This window comes from Eschrichtius robustus, chromosome 3 (assembly GCF_028021215.1).
Source record: "Eschrichtius robustus isolate mEscRob2 chromosome 3, mEscRob2.pri, whole genome shotgun sequence".
NCBI lineage: Eukaryota > Metazoa > Chordata > Mammalia > Artiodactyla > Eschrichtiidae > Eschrichtius > Eschrichtius robustus.
Window position 1 is genome coordinate 12,722,177 of NC_090826.1, and position 20,585 is coordinate 12,742,761.

The 20,585-nt window shown below is 55.8% G+C and overlaps 1 protein-coding gene across 1 annotated transcript; it reads right to left on the reverse strand.

Moving 5' to 3' along the window:
- Positions 1–309: 309 nt before the first annotated feature.
- ARHGEF19 (Rho guanine nucleotide exchange factor 19) lies at positions 310–10,124 on the reverse strand. The gene is made up of 15 exons (XM_068538983.1): positions 9,695–10,124; positions 8,992–9,273; positions 8,709–8,817; positions 8,557–8,633; positions 7,976–8,238; positions 6,992–7,152; positions 6,732–6,884; positions 6,357–6,486; positions 6,137–6,211; positions 5,873–5,962; positions 5,536–5,696; positions 3,438–3,596; positions 3,039–3,118; positions 1,340–1,444; positions 310–920 (listed from the first exon to the last, which is right to left on the reverse strand). Exons 1-15 carry the CDS (start codon positions 10,107–10,109, stop codon positions 763–765), a joined length of 2,418 nt encoding a protein of 805 aa, XP_068395084.1. The 5' UTR covers positions 10,110–10,124; the 3' UTR covers positions 310–762.
- Positions 10,125–20,585: the final 10,461 nt, after the last annotated feature.

A 20,585-nucleotide genomic window follows, 5' to 3' on the forward strand; every position in this document is an offset into this window, starting at 1 on the left:
GATAGAATAAATTTCTGTTGTTTTAAGTCATCTAGTTTGTGATAATTTGTTAAAGAAGCTGTAAGAAAAAAATCCAAGAACTAATATATTCTCTTTAATATTTAAGACTATTTGAATCTGATATTTTGTTAATTGTGGCCAAAAGCAGTCTAACTGATATACAGCCCTTCTCTCACCCTCCTCTGGTTAAGAGGTGAACTCTACAGAAGGGCCAATCCCCAGTGGGAGGTAGCCAGAGACCCTCCTGATCTTTAGCTGGGGAAATAGGGCTGGGGTGGAGGCAGCACCAAAAGGCTCACAGACTCCAAGCAAAGGCATTATGGGACTTTATTTACAGACAGGTCACAGCAACCAGGGCCCACACAGGCTCAGGCCAGAAGACTCCAGATACATATACATGTACAGGTCCCAGCACCCATCAGCACCAGAGCCATTGCCAGCCAGGTCCCTGCCAGAGGGACCAAGAGTCAGGCAGTGTCAAGGGCAGGAAAGGGAGAGGGCCCCAGTCCTTGCCAGATATCAGAGGTCACAAGTTGTGGCCCCCAAGCCAGAGGAAGAAACTACCCTCGTCCCTGAATTGTGGACACTGAGGAACATGAGGACAGGGGAGACCCCCTCCTGTGTCCAGCCTGTACTCTCAATGCCAGGCCTCGGAACAGAAGTCCCAGCGACAGCAGCTTGGGGCATGGAGACACTGCAGGCCCCCTTCAGACCTGTCCAGGAGCCGGGCGTGGAGCAGGTGTCCCAGGCCATGGCTGCCCATCACACGGGGGGCTCCCCCAGTTTGCTGGTGGCACTTGTGATCCGCTTATTTTCCCGGAGGTTTCGGAGGCGGGCACTGAGGCTGCTGATCTCTTCCACGTAGGCCTGGGGCACCCACCCTTTCTCACCATCTGCCAGGCGGACTCCCTCCAGCCAGCCTAAGGGCACATAGGCCAGGAGTTGCATCAGTGGCATCAAAGGAACACCTGGGCTAGGTCTGCGAGGAAACACCTAGGCCCTGATACAAGCCTCGTCTGCAGCCCTGGGGCCGAGGTTACATGATCTCAGCATCCCCCAGATCCAGGAAGGAGCATGCCTCTAGCAGACTTGTAGATGAACTTCTGACCTGTTTTTCCTGACATCCTCTGAGAAGGGATTTCCCACTCTCCCTCACCAGTTACTCTTCTCAATCCTAGTCTTTGCAAGCAGGAAGTTCCTCCTCTTGTCTAACTTGATTCTTGCATGCTGTGGTTGATCAACACTTGCATAACCTTTATCCTGTGCAGTCTTAGCTATCTAGCTACTTCCTGCCCACCGAAGCCCCATCAGGGCAACCTTCCCAGGAGGCCCTTCTCACCATCACTGGTCTGGGTCCTCACTGCCAGGATGTCAGTCTTCTCCAAGGTCAGCTCGTCTGGCTGCAGTGCCTTGTATGTCCTCACACACTGAACCTGGGGGCGGTCTGAGAGCCCAAGGGAGAGTGAGGGAGTCCCCAGGGTAGGATGGGGCAGGGGGAGGCAGGGAGAGGCAGCAGGAGCAAATAAGGGGTGGGAGGGTAGCCTCTGCTGCTGCTTTTCCTCTGTCCACCCTGGCCACTCTTTTCTCTGACCCTAAACACAAGTTCTAGGTGAATCCAGTCTCTCCCGGCTTCAATACTGCTTCTGTGCCTGGGCTCTTATCTCCCCAGCTCAATTCCATACTTTGTTCCTGACTTCCTGGTCTAACTGCCCCCAGAAAGCCCCCACAAAACAGTAATGGTCCCTTTGTATGCCCCCTCATGCTACTCTGGTGCCCTCTCCAGTCTCTCCTTCTCAACTGAGATTCAAGCCACATCACTCCCCCATTTATAATCCTCCAGGGCTTCCCGCTCCTCTTGGAATAAAATCCAAAGTCCTCCCCACAGCCTACAAAGCTCTACACAGTCTGGTGTTGCCCCCCTTGCTAACCTCCTCACCTCCCTCATCTTCCCCTCTCTCCTTCGCTCATGAAGCTCAGCCATACTTGTCACCCTGCTGTCCCTCAAACACTCTAGGCTCCCTCCTGCCTCAGGGCCTTTGCACTGGCTGTTCCCCCTTCCAGGAATGATTTTCCCCAGATCTTTTCATGGCTGCCCCTCCCCATCCTTCAGGGGCCTTCCCTGACCACCTTTTTGGAGTGGGAAGTTTACCTTCCAACCCAAACAGGACCTCTAGCTCAAGTCAGAGAATCAGCTCCAGTCCAGGCCCTCAGCCCCTTCTACCACACTAGGTGGGCTGGGAGTATCGGGAAAACCACAGGCCTTGGGGCCAGACCAGCTTATTGGCTGTATGACCTTGCAGGTTACCTAACATTACTGGGCCTCAGTTTTCTCACATAGGAAAAATGAATCTACCTAATAGGATCGTCATGAGGATTAAATAAAATAAAGGCATATACAAAGCCCTAGCTCCCTGGCACATGGAAGGTACTGGGTGGAAATGAGTTCTCTACCTTCCCCTTCATTAGCTTAGCCTCAACACCCTCTCTCAGAAACCTTCCAAAGCTACCTGGTACCCACTATACCAAGATGCTCTCTGATTGGGCTGCACCCTAGCTTACCAGCCTCATTTCATACCCAGAGAAGCCTCTGGATCAACAGAGCAGGTCCCTCATCCTACCACCCCCACCCCCGTGCCCCAGCCACTCTGGTTTCCGTCCTCTTTGCAACTGATGCAAAGCTAGAGACAGACCTGGGTTCCAGTCTCAGCTCTGCCACTTAATAGCTGAACTTGGACAAGTCACTTTACCTTTCTGAATCTGTTTTCTAACTTGTAAAATGGGGACGAAATGGGAGGATGTAAAAGGCTATGTCATCTCCAGGGTGCTACCTGTGCACGTGGAGGTTGGTCTGTCCTATGTCAAGCCTACCCATCCTTCAAGCTTTCACAGAGCTGCCCCTGCCTGCCCCAGGCCAGTTGATCTCTCTTCGCACTAGCCCCACTGGCAACAGGACACCCAGGATTGGAGGAAAGGGGAGAGCAATGAGGTACCCAGCCCAGGGAATGTGGCTCTAGTGGGGGTAGGGGGCAGGCTGTTACCTTCCCCCTCGCTGATGACCTCCTTGTCCTCCTGGGGGCTAGAGGGGCACATGGCTGAGATCCACCGCTGCTTCTCACTTCTAGGGAGAGGGGGGCTGAGTTGTCACAACATGCAAAATGCAGTCTCCCAGGGCCAGGGTGGTGAAACCGGAGCTGGGAGAACTGGGTACGATGTCCAGACCTGGGACCCAGGATCAGGTCTTCTCTACCCCAGAGCCCACCCACGGCCCTGTTCCCAAGCCGGTGCCCCACCCAGCTCTGAGCGTAAGAACAGAACAGGTGCAGGACACCCTGGATGCCAGCTCTGCCCATGTCCAGCCTTATGCCACCATCCTGAAGCCAGAGATAAAGGCCTTGTGCCTGCCAGGGGGTCCTCTCCCCATACCCAAGCCCACTCACTCTGTCCGGGCCCTCAGTAGGAACTGGTGCTTCGTGTGCTGCCCATGGAGGAGTTGAAGGAGGAACACATGGCCAGGGATGCCCTGGAGCTTCAGGCTCAGGTCCTTCACCTGCAGCTCAGCCATCTTGGCGTGGACAAAGACGGCGAACTTCCCCAGCCTGCAGGACCAGAGGAGGCGAGGTCAGCCTGGCCCCCACCCTCAGGACGAGGCAAGTTCTGATTGGAAGAGAGGAGAAGGGGGTCACCTGTCCCTCTAGGACCCTCCTCAAGGAAACTTGGCTGCACAGGGCACCGCTTCCCTGGGAGCCAGCAAAGTCCCTAAAAGGAACGGGGGCTCCATTCGTGCTGGCTCACTGACAGAGGTGGAAGGTGATGGAGACCAGTCCCCCGGCCGCCAGGCACACTTTCCACTTCTCTCTGAACCTCTTCCTGGAGGCTCTGTTCCAAAGAACCAACTGGGCAGCTCCCCTGATGAGATCTATGGACTGTTTCGTGTCTGACTCTCTAACCGGTAGAGAAGCTGAACTTTGTTTCATTTGCCGCTGTATCCCAGCGCCCAACACTGCCAGGCCCACTGTTTGGGTCTGATAAACCCTTGTGGGAAGGATGGGTGGGTGGGTGGGTCAAGGATGGTCCATAAATTCCTTCATCTCAACCCACCTAAACAAAACCAGTATCTCCTACCCCAAACCAGGTCCCTTCACTGTTCCCCATTCCAGTGAAAGATGCCACCAAGTTGCCCAAAAGGAGACTCAGTCCTCATTCTCACCTCTTTCCTCCCTCTCTCCCGACACCCAACCGGCAGCTGTGTTCTATCTGTCTATCTCCATATTGTCCCCAGAATCCAGTTATCCCCAAGCTCATTACCACTTCTGGAGCATCTACTCTCATTTGGGCAGTTACAAGAGCTTCTGGTCTCTGCCCTTCCAGCCCATTCTCCAAATTGGCCAGGAGTAAATATCACTCCTCTGCTTAACTCCCCATGTTCCCTACTGCCTTCAGAAAGTCTAGCCTCTCTGCCATGACTTTCAACATCCCAACTTCCTTCTCCTGCCCTTCCCCTCTACAAATCCAGCCATACTAGGCTTCATTGTCTCTAAACATACTCTGCTCTTATACCCTTCTGTGACTTGGCTATATCCCCCCAAATTCCTCTACCTGAAAAACTCCTACTTATCCTTCAAAATCCAACTCAGATGTTCCTTCCTCTGTGAAACTTTACTGATTCTCACCCCACACCAGGGGATACTACAGTATACTACTCCCTTCCATCAAAACCCTGAACAGGTGGTTATCAGGATGTATTTTCACTGGTCTGAGAACTCCTACACACTTTGGAGGGCCCAGTACAGAACAGGGATTCAGTGACGCTTCATTGAGTGAATAAGTAAATCAGCAATGAACTCTTTTCATGGCATAAGATGTCCATCCTTTTCATGGCATAAGATGTCCCATCCAGCCTTAAGGCTTACTTCATTCCAGAAGTCTCTCCCTCATCCCAAACTTATAATAATCAAGGCTAATACTGAGTGAATGTTCATTGTGTACCAGGCACTCTGCTAAACTCTTCACATATTATTATCACATTGAATCTCCCTTCTATCTTACATATGGAAGACAGGATAGTACAATAGTTAAGAGCCTGGGATCTGGCATCAGACAGACCTGGCCTCCTCCTGGCTCCTGCACTTACTAGCTCCATGATCTTGAGAAAAACAAGGGAGACTACTTCTCAGGAAGATGATTAGAGGATTAAAGGGAACAATCCACATAGCATGCCTGGAACAGAATACACTGTCAGTAAATGTTGATTATTATCATTATGACTTAGGGGAGATTGGGACTCTAGGGTTGTGCTTTTAATCTCTGCTCCAATTAGCTTAAGCTCAGAGCAGCTTCAAAGTTCTTGGCACACAGTTCAGCCCTTGATTCTCAGGTCCAGAAGATGGACTTGCCCTAGCTCTGCCTTTCCTAGGGGAACCTCCAAGGCTCAGGGTGCCCTGGCAGCACAGCCTGTCAGATGGACTGATTGTGAGCCCATTGGTGGGGAAGAAGAGAGCTCCACTCTCATCTACACCCACCCCCGCCCCGACTCACTCCTTCCTCCGGGAGAGCAGCAGGCAGTCATTGAAGAGGTGCAGGTAGACCGCCTTGCTGGACAGCTTCAGCTTGGCAGGGGGTGCTGCGGGCAGTGGTGCCAGCTCCACCAGCTCCCCGTGCCGAACCAGCCAGCGGGCCTGAGAGATCAGCGGGAAGATCTGGGAGGATAGAGGAGGCAAGGGGGAGCACAGGTCAGGCCGGGGGCAGCAGGGCAGAGAGCACAGGGCAGGGGATGGGAGGGCTGGACAGTGATGAACTGGCTTGCAGCCCCCAGGGAAGGAGGAGACAGGGCTGCCCCTTCGCGTGCCCCATCCTATCAGCTGAGGTCATGCACCTTGCCCTCAAAGTGGATCTTCTTGCTCAGGTGGATGAGCTCCTCTGTCCTCTTCATGGACTGCACACTGGCATTGCACTCTTGCACCAGCTGGGGAGACCAGAGGTGGGTCACCTGCAGCGCCCCCTACCCCGGCTCCCAGAGCCCAGCCTCAGGCTGCCACCTGGGGACCAGAGACTCTGAAGGCTGGGGCTCCTTTAGAGGCACACAGGGATTCCGGGGAGGCCCCTGGAAGCCAGACATCCCCTGCCCTGCCGAGCTCACCTCCTTGAGTGCATTGAAGGCCTTGGTGGCCATGTCTTCGTCTTCTGAACCCTGTGCTGTCCGCTTCAGGATGTTCTGGAGGGTGGAGTCAGCTCCATGAGGCAGGCTGTGACCTCTCCCAGTGACCCTGCCCAGCCGTGGGTGCCGGGAAGGGGCTGTGGAGGGCACAGCAGCATCTCCCCCACCCAGCCCTCCCCACAGCCCGGTGCCCTCTAGGTACCTCCACCAGCATCTTGAGGCGGGTGATCCTCTGAAACGGCAGGATGAGGAAGGAGGTGAGGGGCAGACGCTGGCACACGGGAGACTCCTCCAGGCGAGCCAGGATGCTGGGGAACTTGGGGTTCTCCAGGCTGGAAAATGGGGAGAGGGGAGGGTCTGCGATCACAGGTGACCCTGAACTCCTGGATCCACGACTCCAGCCACCCCATTTGTCCTTGAGGTGCCTTCTCAGGTCTAGTCTTCTCCTGGCCACAGAGCCCTTTTCAGGTACCCCTCCCCTCCCAGGTCACCCTTCCTCACCCAGTCCTCTGAACCTACTGCTGCCTGAGACTCCCCTATCCTCCCCCACCTCCCCTTTCAGAGCCCCCAGCCCTACAGCAGGCGCTGGTAGGTGCGCTCCTGATAGGCCTGGTTGGTGACATAGGGCAGGTAGACGCGGCGGAAGGCCGGACAGTGATGCAACACAACATCGCACACGCTGAAGCGCAGGACATCGGCCTCCAACCGCTGCTCCAGGTCCTGTAGGAACCTGAAAGGTCAGAGAGGGGTCAGGGCCAGCACCAGGATGAGACCCCAGATATGGGAGCCCAGGCTCGGTCCCTGACTCCCGGCGAGGCCAGACCACCACTCCCTCACCTCTCGCTGGTGCTCTTGACCTCGGGCAGTTTGGAGAACAGCCACTGCTTGTCCTGCACCCCCAGACACTCACTCAGCTCGGCCGAGCCTAAGAAGTGGCCCACGGCCACCGACAGGCTGTGGATGTATGAGGCCTCGGACGTAATCAGCTCAAATTTGGCCTGAGTGAGGGCGGACGCACGGTTGAAAAGGCGGAACCAGCCCACGCTGAATGCTCTCGCTTCGCCCACCACGCACACCCCAAGCCCTGGACACCACCTCCTTGGACGTAGCTGCACTCCCCTGTCTCCTCCCCTTCTCTAGCCTCACCCCGGATCTGGCGCCAGATGGGGTTCGGAGATACGCCTCCTGCTTCGTGCGATTGTCCAAACCCTACTGCAGCCCTGGTTTGTGCCCCTAGCTCCGCCCATCCAGCCGGGCCCTAGTCTTCTGGTGGCCCTGCCCCTCCCTGGTGCGCCCTCCCATTAGCTCCGCCCTCCCGCCGACCCCGCCCCTGCTCTTCTTCTCGCCTGGTCCTGCGCGCACCTTGCGTTTTGCTCTCTGCATGGCTCCCCGCTCCCAGTCCCCGCTTTCAGTGATCTCTGTCATAAGGCCCAGCCTGATTCCGCCCTTCCTCTGGCCCTGCCCTATCCTAGGCCTCGCCCCGTTGACACCGCCCCTCCATCGAGCTTCCACACTCGCCTTTGGCTCCAGGGGTCCTGCGTCCTCGCTTGCATTCAGCCTCACCTTGTTGTGTTCTAGACTCATCTTCTCCATTGACAGCCCCTCTTTTGTGGCCCCTCTTTCCCCGCTGGATCCCATGCCCACCTACTGCAGTTTATAGTCCCGCTGGCCGGGTACCCCTGCGGCCCGGGTCGCCGCAGAGTCCGCGGACCACCTACTCCTGACCCCGCCCCTTATGTTTCCCCGGCCTCTTTGGGCCCCAGGACCGCCTCCCACGGCTGGCAGTCCCGCCGGCCCCGCCCGCCGGGTCCCGGCGCCCACCTCCTGCAGTTTACAGTCGCGCAGGCTCAGCGTAGCCAGGACGCCGCTGCCGCGCACGTCGGGGATGTCTTGCCACAGCGAGAAGGTGGAGCCTCGCGCCGAGCGCTGCGCCCGGAAGGAGCTGCTCGGGGAGAGGTTGGCGCGCGGCGGCCCGGGCCCCTCCTCCGCGCCCTCGGCCTCGTCCCCCGGGCCCTCCTCCTCGCGCTGCTGCCGCCGCAGTTCGCGGGCGCTGGCCACGTCGCTATATTCCTGGTAGAGGACCGCTGGGCGGGGAGAGGGGCGGGGGAGGGCCGTGGGGCGCCCGCCAGCCCTGCCCGGCTCTTCCCAGGCTCCCCCGAGGGCCCGCCTCACTTAACCAGCCTTTCCGATGGTTCGGATAGCGGGACTCAGTGAATTCATTAATTCACTCACTCATTCCGCAGACACTACTTGAGCACCAACTCCGTGCTAGCCCCTGTGCTGGATACTGAGAGTTCAATTCTCTCCCTCTCACAAGAGCCCTACCTCTCAACTCTCCAAACCCCAGTTTCCCAGTACACCAAAGCCCCCAGACCCTTCCTCGGTGACCCTCTCCCACGTACAGTTAAGGAGGAACCGTGACCGGCGACGCTCGCTGGCGCTCCTGGAACCCGGAGCCGGCTCTTCCTGCGCATCTAGCCTAGGAAAGGGAGTGTCAGGGCCCTTCTTCACCTGTACCCCGCCTCGGACCCAAGGCCGCGGTGGGAAGTGGTACCTGGGCTCGGGCCAGCTGCCATGGCCCCCGCTCAGGTCAACAAGAGCCGGCATCGCCATGGCGTCCACCCGCATCTCTACACTGCGCGACTCTCTTCCAGACGCTTTCCCTGGAGGGGGCAAGAGCTGAGGGAGGGTGGCCCCAAGAGTGGCGCTGGGCACCGGGGCACCACCACACTCCAGCTGACCAGGCCCCAGTCTCAGGTATCCAGTGAGCATGAGCTGTGCCCCACCCCGCGTCTGGCTCTTGGGCTGTTCTTAGGGCCCACGGGAGGAGGCTGTACCTTCCCGGGCAGCTCCAGGGCCTGACCCTGGGGTCAGTGCCCTGGCTGCTGAATTCCGTCCCAGGCGCAGGGAAGAGTGCAACCGGGTCATCAGCTCAGAGGCTGAGAAGCGCCTCCGCTCAGGCCCCTCGAGGCCCACTCGGGTGGGCCCAGGCAGCTCCAGCGGCCTAGGCTCCCCTGTGCTCGGGGCCTGTTCTGTCGCCTGGCTTGGCTCCAGGAAGACAGCATGGGCCTCAGGGCTGCCAAGGGCCTCTTCTTGCTGGTACACCCGCATCTTGCGCCCTGCAGGGGGGGTGGGGTGAGAGAGCATAGGCTGGCATCCACTGGGGTCTCTCCTCTCCTCCCTGCCACTGCTCTGTGGCCATGAGTATCAGGGGGACGTGCCTATGAGAAAGGCCAATGTTTTTGCCAGGATCTTTCCCCAGAGTAATGGGATCAACAAGAGGGGCAGAGAGAAAGCAAAGTGCCTGACTGCAGTCGGCAAAGGGTGGGCAAAGGACCGGGGAGCCCAGGCCAGCCACTCACTGTGTAACCTCAGACAAGTCACTTGCCTCCCCTGAGCCCCAGTTCCCTTATCACTAAAATCTATCACTTGTCCCACCTATTTGGGGAATTTGGGGGCTTACGGGTCCTAAAAGAGCCACCCAACCTCTTCCCCGTCCTCCCCACCAGGCCACCACCCCCCTCACCCTGAGTGACTCACAGGCTGACTTCTTCTCCGAGCCGTGGCTGGCCCGGCGCTGTGGCTGTAGGTGCTGGGGACTCCAGGGTCCCTCCAGAGCTGGGGACTGGGCACTAGGACAGTGTGGCCAGCTGCCAGCCCTGCTGGGCCGCATTCCCCCACTGGTAGAGATCTCGGTGTCTGGGCCTCCTGGGGATGGTGGCCATAGCAGCCCTTGGAGAGGAGCAGGGGTCCCCAGAGACCAGCGGCTGCCAGGTGCCTGCAGCTCCTCTGGAGCGACGGGGAAGAGATCCAGACACACAGGGCTTGGGGGCTGCAGGGTGGGCAACTCCACAAAGGACAGACTCTCCTGCTGGCACACAGCTACTGGGCGGTGGGCAGTGCCAGGTGGCCCAGCCAGATGGGACTGGAGGGTGGGAGGTGGCCCACAGTCCATTCCTCCTTTGCTCTGCCACCCACCTGGGCCTGCAGGGGAGAAGGCACCAGAGCGAGACACAGGACAGCAGGGCTGGCCAGTAAGCACCATGTCCTGGAGACCGGGACAAAGCCTTGTGTACACGCATCTGTACAAGCACACACACACCTTATTATACAGAAATAGCTAATGCTTACTTGGCACTTACTGAATGACAGGCCAAGTACTTTACACATCTTATTTCATTTAATCCTCACAACAACCCCGAGTTGATGCTATTATTAGCCCCTTTTTATAGGTGACGAAAGTGAGGCACAGAAGTTGTTATTTGGTAAATAATGGAGCCAGGATTCAAACCCAGGCAGTCTAGCTTCTGAGTCTGCGCTTTTAAGCACCTTGCACATTTCCTAACTCTCACTGACATGCAATCAGACATACAGGCACACATTGTCACACAAACCCATGTCTGCTCCATGCATATCCACACACATTTTCTTCCAAGTGTACACATTGACATACATACTTTCACAGATATACTCAGACATTTCTAATTCGCAGGCTCACACATTCACACACACTTTTTTATACAAGTACATATATTCACTCAGACTTTCACAAACACATGATGACCCATCAGATATTTGCATATCCACTCAGGTTTTCTCACAGTCCTGTTCCATTCACAGTCACACACCATGATGCAGATACAAACACACAGGCCCAGAAATCCTTGCTTTGGTGTTACCCAACCTCCCCTCCCGTGTCCAGATTGTAGCCTTTAGCGCTGAGTGGTGCCCACACCCATGCCAAGCTGGCTGGGAGGGTCACACACTGGCAGGCGGCCCACCACACAGATCAGACTGGGCCCTCCCAAGAGACGGGCAGGGAAGTGCCCCAGCCCCTCAGCTTGGGGTGAGGGAGGGGCTCTTCCCTACCCCAGCTCCCAGCCCCAGGATCGGGCCAGGCTGAATGGGTCCTCTCTGGGCAGGACGTCGTCCCGAGGGAGGCTGCCGGAGCCTCAGGACAGGTCTTCTGATCAAGGGGTCTGAGCCCCCCAGCCCTTGCCCCGTGGCCCTTTGCTGGCTGCCCTCCTGCAGCCCCTCACCTCTCCAGCCAAGGCCCACTGCTGATGTTGTTCGGCTGCTCCGGCAGGGGAAGCCCTCTCTCTGCCCAGCTGGCTGGGGGAGATCCCACCCAGACAAAGAGTTTGATTCATCAAACCCTGTGGTAAGGCAAGCGGGGAGGGAGGGAGGGAACAGGCAGCGGGCTGGGCGGGGGCCTACCCTAGCCTGGCCTCGCTGTGGGCAGGCTGGGCAGCGAGGACCCCCCCAGAGGCCCCTTCAGGCCAAAGGGGCAGTGCCCAGCCTCGCAGGGCCAGGAGACTCAGGAGACAGAGACTGAGAGACCGAGGGACTGAGACCTGGAAAACTGAGACCCTTTAGACAGCAACCCAGAAACCAAGACCCCAAAGCACTCAAAACCAGAAAACCACAGACGCTGAGACATTCAGGGACCCAGAGATGGAGACACAGAGACAGAGACACTGAAAATTTCAGACAGACCAGATATTCAGAGACAGATGTGAAGCCCGGAAAAACTCGGGGAGACAGATGGGCAAAATGTTTCATGCCCCGCAGGATTGCCAGTCTCATGGGGAAGCCAAAAATGAAAACAGTTACAATCCAGGTTGGCAAGAGCCAACCCAGAGAAACCGTCAGATTAGGGTGCTGGGCTCCGCTCAACCCGGGCATTCCAGGAAGGCATCCTGGAGGAAGTAAGAGTGAACTGTTCTGGCTGAAATACCCAAGGACCCAGTCCACAGAGATAGGGAGAAAGCCTCGGCATGAGAGAAACAGTGACAGTGTCAGTGACCCTGGGAGCGAGGGAAAGAGGGGAGGACCCAGTGGAGGACAGCTGGATCTGTGACTGGCTCCCACTCTCCGCAGTCCCTCAACCTGCTTCCCCCTGCTTTCTCATCCCCTGCCTGGAGTGCAGGTAGGGTGGCCGCTCCTGAGGAACAGTTACTCCTCCAGACCCTCCCCACAGGGAGCAAGTCTCTCCTTATCTGGTAAATGGGACAGTCATGCTTCAAAACGCTAATAGGAGAATTAAGAATAATGCAGGGGGACTTCCCTGGCAGTCCAGTGGTTAAGACTCCTTGCTCCCAATGCAGGGGCCACAGGTTCAATCCCTGGTCGGGGAACTAAGATCCTGCATGCCTCACGGCGCAGCAAAAAAAAAAAGAATAATGCATATCAAGCACCTATCACATAGTGGGAGCTTTGCAGTTGATAGTCATTCTTCTGAGTGTTATTAGTCTTTCTCCAGTCAGAGGGATGGCTTTGGCCATCACAGAGTTAGGGAAACTGAGGCAGTGAGGGTGAGACACACCCTATTTTGTAGGAGCATGTGGCAGGAGACACAGGGGACCACGGCCCACCAGACAGGTCTCTTTCTCTGCTGGAATCAGAAGTCCTTAACACAGAAGTCCCACTTGCTTTTGTGGGTACACATGTGCAAGAATACACACATGCCTCTGCTCCTTTGTAATCTGGGAGATTCTCTCCACTTGGGTTCTGGAAGCCCCTAGAGGGCAGGGAGGAACCCCCTGCCCTTGTCAGTTGCAGGGATAAATGAACAAAACGTGGAACCCTTGGGGCAGGAGCACCCTCAATTTAAAAAAAAAATTTTTTTTTTTTTGGCCATGCTACGCGACATGCGAGATCTTAGTTCCCTGACCAGGGATCGAACCTGTGCCCTCTGCCATGGAAGCGCAGAGTCCTAACCACTGGACCACCAGGGAATTCCAAGGAGCACCCCCTATTAAAGCCTCCGAGGAGAAGGCTGGGTAAATGGAGGGGGCGTGTAAGGCTTCCTCAGGGGACACAAGGCTGGAGGCAGGTCCCTAGGGAGGAAGTCAGGAGTGGGTCAGCCTCCACCTCCGTCCGGGCCAAGGGACAATGAGAATGACCCATCTAGCCAGGATGCCAGCCCTGTGGCCTTCCATGGATGTGGTCCACTCAGCCTCAATGCTGGGGACCAAGGAGGGGCAGAACTATATTCACAGTGTTTATAGCTTATCTCTGCTAGAAAAAAAAGAAAAAAAAAAAACACCTCAGGAAGAGACTGGCCCCAGGTAACAGAGGGACATTACCTGCCCAAGACATTGTCACAGGATACTCTAGTGCCCACTAAGCAAGGGTCATTCTGGAACCCACAGGGGAAAACCCCTGCCAACATTCAAGGCCCTGCGTTGACACTGGCCTTAGGCAAATCATAGCCTGTGCCTGGGCCTGAGTGTGCCCATCTGTAGAGTAGCCCCCAGGGGCCCCTCTCAGCCACCCCATCTAGGAAACTTTGGTCATCATGAGTATCTCTGCAGGCTGAGAAGGATGGGCAGGGCCAGAAAGGGTCCCATCCAGTGGGCACTGCTAATCACATGGACAATGGGCCCACTTGGCAAGGCTGGCAGGGAAGGCCCCTGGACACTACTATGGTCCGGAGAAAGCACCTCTGACCTCCTGTGCCCAGCTTTTCCCTTCCCCCTCCCTGGTGCCCCCTGCCCTGCTGCCCGAGGAGTAGGGCCCTGCCAGGGCCCCTCTTCTCCTTAAGGGACAAGGCCAAGTGGGAGGTCATGACTGGAAAGGGAATCCAGGCCAAGCGGGCTGTGGAGCCCCAAGAGGCCATAAGTGTGTGGGAGCCAGGATCAGAGGCCAGGCAGGCTGCACAAAGGACTCACTTGGGAAGACTGGCGGGAGGAGGATGGGGTTGCTGGCAGCCAGGTGGGGCCCTACCTCAGCCAGGGAGCTCCGTCCAGCCTCCAGCACGGTCCAGGGCTCCAGGACACCCTGGGAGCTCTGGGGTTGCAGCCGCGTCCTCAGGGGGCGATGTCAGCATGGCCCCTGAGCCAGGCAATGCAAGCTCCTGGGTATTGTGTGGGGCAGGGAGAAGGGGAGGCAAGGGCGGAGGGAACCTCGCGGGCGGGCAGGCGGCTGTCTCAACGTGCCTGCTCCCCAACCCCCTTTCCCAGAACCGGTTTGGCCAGTCTGAGGTACAAGAGGGGGGCTGGAACAATGGGAGTCCTATGCCCAGGAGAGGCTCTGAAGGACCCCAGACTGACATCCTAAAGATGGGGGAGGCACTGCTTTTCCTCCCAGGGGACAGACAGGTCACCCCTCTTCTGGAGCTTCCCAAATGTGAGATGTGCTCAGGGGGCTTCTTGGGGGCTGGGGAGCATCCTGGGAGTTTTGCAGAGAAACTCCCAAGCCTTGGTCTCCTCAGGGATCCTGAGAACTCTGCAGTGTGCTGATCCTCTCTGAGCCTGCTACAGCATCTATAAAGGGATCACTCATCTCTATGGTTGGGAGACGGAAATCGTGAAAGCCAGGGATGTGACACACCTGGAACCATCCTGGCCATCCTCCCAGCATCACAGCTCCTCACGAATGATCTATCCTCCCCTGCTACCTGTAATGACCCACCCTCCCCATCTCCAACAGCCTCGTCCACCAGGCTTCCCGGACTCTAGTCCACACTGAATGAGCCCTCAAAAAACCAATTCAATGTTCCGAATGGATAAAGAAGATGTGGCACATATATACAATGGAATATTACTCAGCCATAAAAAGAAACGAAATTGAGTTATTTGTAGTGAGGTAGATGGACTTAGAGTCTGTCATACAGAGTGAAGTAAGTCAGAAAGAGAAAAATAAATACCGTATGCTAACGCATATATATGGAATCTAAAAATAAAAAAGAGGTTCTGAAAAACCTAGGGGCAGGTCAGGAATAAAGACGCAGATGTAGAGAACGGACTTGAGGACACGGGGAGGGGGAAGGGTAAGCTGGGACGAAGTGAGAGAGTGGCATGGACATATATACACTACCAAATGTAAAATAGCTAGTGGGGGGCTTCCCTGGTGGCGCAGTGGTTGAGAATCTGCCTGCTAATGCAGGGGACACGGGTTCGAGCCCTGGTCTGGGAAGATCCCACATGCCGCGGAGCAACTAGGCCCGTGAGCCACAACTACTGATCCTGCGCGTCTGGAGCCTGTGCTCCGCAACAAGAGAGGCCGCGATAGTGAGAGGCCCGCGCACCGCGAAGAAGAGTGGCCCCCGCTTGCCGCAACTAGAGAAAGCCCTCGCACAGAAACGAAGACCCAACACAGCCAAAAATAAATAAATAAATTAATTAAAAAAAAAAAAAAAGCTAGTGGGAAGCAGCCGCATAGCACAGGGAGATCAGCTCTGTGCTTTGTGACCACCTAGAGGGGTGGGATAGGGAGGGTGGGAGAGAGACGCAAGAGGGAGGGGATAGGGGAATATATACATATAGATGTATATGTATATATGTATATATATGTATATATGTATATGTATATATATGTATAGATGTATACATATAGATGATTCACTTTGTGATACAGCAGAAACTAACACACCATTGTAAAGCAATTATACTCCAATAAAGATGTTAAAAAAAAAAAAATTCAGATAGCCCAGTGTTATGCAATCTTCGCATGCCTTTTTTTTTTTTTTTTTGGCCACGCAGTGAGGCTTGTGGAATCTTAGTTCCCCGACCAGCGATTGAACCCCGGCCATGGCAGTGAAAGCACCCGAGTCCTAATGGACCACAGGGAATCCCCTTCGCATGCCATTTATTTGAGCAATTGGTAATTGTCAGACACTTAATATGAAGATGTATACAAATACTAATACTCACGTTGCTAATAATTCTTATTGTACACTCACTGTGTGCCAGGCACAGTTCTGAGCACTTCACATAAATAATCATTTAATATCCACCACAAGCCTACAAGATAGATACTGTTACTGCTCCTACTTACCAGATGAGGACATGAGACTTGTACATGTTAAGTACATTATCCCATTTAAATCTCTCATCAGCTCTATGAAGTCCCTATCTTACAAATGATGAAATTGAACTTGCCCAAGGTCACACAGCAAATAAGTCAGAACTAATATTCAGACCAAGGTCTGTGACTCCACCACCAATCATCTGTGCCCTTAACTACTGCCCAGTACTGCCTCCCCAGGCTTTGGGGAGGATCTGGTGAAAAGTGTGTGAAAGTCCATTGGGAGTTGTCTCAGCTGACCTAACTGTAAACACTTTTATTATTATTGACACACTACAGGCCTTGATGAGCTTAAAGGGCAGGAGGTCCACGCCCAGACCCTAATGAGCTCTCCCTTACCAACCGCTGACCATTCAGTTCAGGGAGGTTAGGTCCCTTCACTCCTTCATATCCACTTCGCCCCCCAGAGCACAGTCACATAATGAGGAGACACTGCACAGAGTGGTTGGGGACCAGGTGTCCGTGGAGAGGTGGCACGCTGGGGCGCAGAGAGGTTTATTGTCGGCGTTGCACATAGAGCGGGACACTGGAAACATGAAGAGGGTGGCAATGCAGGACTAGGGGTCTTCACAGAACCCTAGCCCACTCATCCCAACTCCAGGGCCGACCTTGAGGCCGCTGGCCAAGGTACTGCCCAGACCCCTAGCTGGAAGCCGAGGACCCCAAAGGAGGGAGGATCCTGGGGGAACTAGGGTCTTGGAAGGGCAGTCTCTCCTCACTCGACCCTGCGTCCTGGGCTCTGGGGACAGCGCCCTTGCTGCAGTGGACGGAAAGCAAGGCTAGGTCAGGCTGAGCAGGAGGGCCCTCCAGAGCAGAAGCGACAGTGGTGGAAACAGTGTAAAAGAAGGGGCGTGGCGTGCGCGAAGCTGGATGAAGAGGGAGCCAGGCGAAAATTTGAGGGCAAGCGGACAATCCTCCCCCTGGGCGAGGCCAAACAAGAGGGCGGGGCAAGAAAGCTGAGCATAGGCCTGGGGGCAGGCAGAGAGGCGTGGTCAGAGGGGTGGGGCCAGGGTCCGTGGGCAGCGCTAACCGAAAGTAGCGCCTCCCTGTTGTCCTCCAGCGCCTGCTTGGCCAGGTAGCGCTCGCGCTTTATCTTGGTAGCCAGGGCGGCTGGCACGTCGGGCACGAGCCAGGCGATGAGGCCCAGGAAGAACACCACGTGCTGGGGAGAAGGAGGGGCCAAAGAGAAGGACTGCTTTAGCAATCTTAATCTGCCGAGCGTTTACTAAGTGCAAGGCACTATTCTGAGGGTTTCTGGGTATTCATTCAGTTAATCCTCACAACAACTCTAGGAGGTGAGTAAATTACTTCTCCTGTTTTACCTGTAAAGAAACCGAAGGATAAAGAGGTTGTCATTTGCCCAAAGACACAGAGGTATAATTCGAACCCCTTAACACTAGGGACCCTGTTAGAATCAGAGCTAGAGAAAAAGGATCTTGAGCAAAGCTGGAAGGAGCTCCAGGGCTTTTGCCAAGAGATAATAATATTAGTAGTCGTGACATTAATTCACTGAGCACCCACTATGCTGTGCAAGTACTTGCCACTGAATCTTCATAGCGACCCTATGAAGTAGATCCTATTCTGTAATATACCCCATTACAGCCAGTCAGCCGCACAGCCTGTACTTGGACCCGGGTCTGTCCGACGCACAGATGGCTGAGCCTACCTCGAAGGCGATGATGAAGCCCAGACGCACAGCCAGCAGCTTCCAGTAGAAGAGGGTGAGATTCCTCTGAGCGTCGCGAAAGCCCTGTCCCTGGGTTGAGGAGGGCACGGAGTCCCGCGAGGTTCTCGACTCCGCGACCGGCACTCCCACCCCTCCCCACCCTAGAGCCTGGCCCTGACAGGTTAGCAGTACCCTCATCCAGCTCTGCCCTCTAGCCCGCCCCCTAGACTCAGCTTCCAGCCCTCCCAGTTAGGCCCCGCCCCACCCCTCCCACAAGCTCACTGCCCCGCCTCCAGATTCAGCACCCCGCCCCCAGCCAGGCCCAGAGGGTCCGCAGGCTCAAGGCCCCGCCCCTCCCAAGCAGGCCCCGCCCCTCCCAAGCAGGCCCCGCCCCACCGCGCTCAGCCCCGGCCGGTGGTTCTCCCACCTGCAGGGCGTGTGGTTGCCCTAGTCAAGGTAAGCAGGGGGTGCGGGCGCCAGCATGAAGTTGACATAGCCACGCAGCTGGCTGTGGTGTTCTTACTGGTACAGGAGACGTGGGAGGAAGTCCGAGGTGAAGGCGATGAGGAAAGCCTGCAAGGGGGCTTCACAGGAAGGCCGTCCCGCCTTTCAGGGCCCAGTCTCCTAACTCATGCCGCCCAGGTCCAGTCCCACTCCCGCAGGCAGGAGCCTGTGCCCGAGGATTCTAGCCTTCTGCCCCTATTTCCCAATCTCTCACCCTGATTTCCAGCCTCAGCCCCCATTTCCCTATTCCCGAGCCTCCTCCCAGTCTCTGATCTTCATTTCCCCCTCTGACCCTGTATTTCCCTCCTTACCCCCCTCTCCTCACATTCACGATGACAGAAAGGTAGGCAATGGCTTCAAGCAGGACCAGCCAGATCCCAATGCCCTGGGTCCGCTCAGCCACCAGCCGCCAGTACTCTCACAGAACTTCTGGGTGTCTGGTCGGATCTCCACCCAGTTGCTGAGCAGAGCAAACAGGGGTGCCGGTGGGAAGGCTGCCACGAAGATGGTGATGAACCTAGACCACAGCACTGGAGTTGGGGAGTGTCGGGCCTGGGGTCACCTCCCCTGCTGGGCCAGGCCCCCAGGAACCCTGCTGGGCCACTGCTCACCCATCTCCAGGAATTCATCAAACTGGCCCTTGAACTCAATGAGCTCATAGTCCTGCTCCCAGCGCCGCTGCTCCTGCCTGATCTGGGTGTCCTGCCGCCCGGCCAGGTGTCTCTTCTGCCGCCAGGTCTTCAGCTTCCTGGGACCAGACAACGCCATGTCTATCCTCCCACTCCCTTAAAGATAGACACCATGATTATTCACACTTTACAGATGAGGAAATGGAGACTCAGAGACCTGGCCCAAGGCTCCCCAAGTTGTAAATGGTGCAACCAGAGCTCAAGTCCTGTTTGTTAGACTCCAGAGTCCAGGGCTCTTAAACTCTGGGCTTCCTACATGGCCATTCTCAGTCTCTGAAAGCCCTTCCCTGATCTAAAATGCTAATAGAAAGCCCTCCTCTTTCCTGTTCAGTCAATTGGGTATTTCTGGCCCAGGAAGAGGGAGTCATGCTGCTGGTGGGGGGAGGGGTGCTTCTTTTGGTGATTCTCCCTCCCATTCCTGCCAAATGACAATGGCAATTACACATTAACACCACCTCCTGGGAGTCTAGCCCTTGAGGACTCCTGACCCATCCTTGTTAAAAACTGGAAGCTCCTAGAGGGAAGGCCCAGCTCTGGTTCATTTCTGTGTCCCTAGCATCCAGTCCAGACTGCTCAGTGGAAAGGCTACCACAAAGATGGTGTTGAAGCCAAATGTCAGCAATGGGAGGTTGAGTGAATGAATGAATGCAGGTGTTAGAGTTTCACATTTACCCAATGATGCATTGGTATATTACAGTTGAGAAAATTGAAGCCCAGGGATTTCCTTGGTGGGGCAGCAGTTAAGACTCCATGCTCCCAATGCAGAGGGCCCAGGTTCAATCCCTGGTCAGGGAACTAGATCCCACATGCATGCCGCAACTAAGAGTTCACATGCTACAGCTAAGGAGCCCGCGAGCCACAACTAGGGAGCCTGCTTGCCACAACTAAGACCCAGCACAACCTAAATAAATAAATAAATAAATAAATAAGTATTAAAAAATAAATTGAAGTCCAGGGAAATCAAGGACCAACTTCAAGGTCAAGACCTTGGTAGAGACAAATCTAGAGGCTCAAGGATGCTGCCACTCTGCTGGCAAATCATTTGAGAGTCGACAGCCTTGGTGGGGGTTGGGGGGGGGGGGAGTCCTCACCTGCCTTTGAAGAATGCCACAAAGAAGGGAGAGGAGTAGATGGACTTCCCTGGCGGTCCAGTGGTTAAGACTCTGCACTCCCAGTGCAGGGGGCATGGGTTCTATCCCTGGTTGGGGAAGATCCCGCATGCTGTGTGGCATGGCCAAAAACAACAAAAAAAGAAAGGAGAGGAGTAGAAATTGACAAACTGGAGGATGAAGACTTTAAAAGTGAAGGCATCTTCATGGAGGGTCTGGGCTCTGTGCATCTCTGGGCAAAAGGCAGAGCTGGTCAGAGTTTTATTGAGTGTAAGGGGGCAGGCCCAGCCCATTGGGTCAACTCATATGCTTCTGTCCCCAATCCACCTTCCCCTAAGGCCGACCATGCCCCACTGGCCACCTTCATCTGAGGATGGCTGAGCAGGCTGGGGACACCAAGGTGGGAGCTGCAGGCTCTGAGATGCAGGGAGCCCTGCCTCAGGGCTCACAGTTCCCAAGTGATGCCAGGACACCCCTGCGATCCCCTGCTCTTACTCATCCCACCTGGTGAGCTGCTCAGCCAGTGAAGTATAGACCTGGCCCAGGAGGAGGATCAGTACCAGGTAGAGCACAGTGCTGCTGATGTTGGCAATGTTACCAGCCTAGGCAGAGTGATGGCCATCACCTTGAGCCCAGCCACGTGGAGAGGCAGA

What these genes read in the sequence shown, in the direction of transcription:
- ARHGEF19 (XM_068538983.1), bottom strand. Translation starts at nt 10,109, where the DNA reads ATGGACTGTGGGCCACCTCCCACCCTCCAGTCCCATCTGGCTGGGCCA. An exon ending in CTCGGAGAAGAAGTCAGCCT is followed by an intron (nt 9,274 to 9,694) that starts GTGAGTCACTCA and finishes CCCCCCCTGCAG; the next exon opens with GGCGCAAGATGCGGGTGTAC. An exon ending in GAGGACCCAGACCAGTGATG is followed by an intron (nt 921 to 1,339) that starts GTGAGAAGGGCC and finishes ATGTGCCCTTAG; the next exon opens with GCTGGCTGGAGGGAGTCCGC.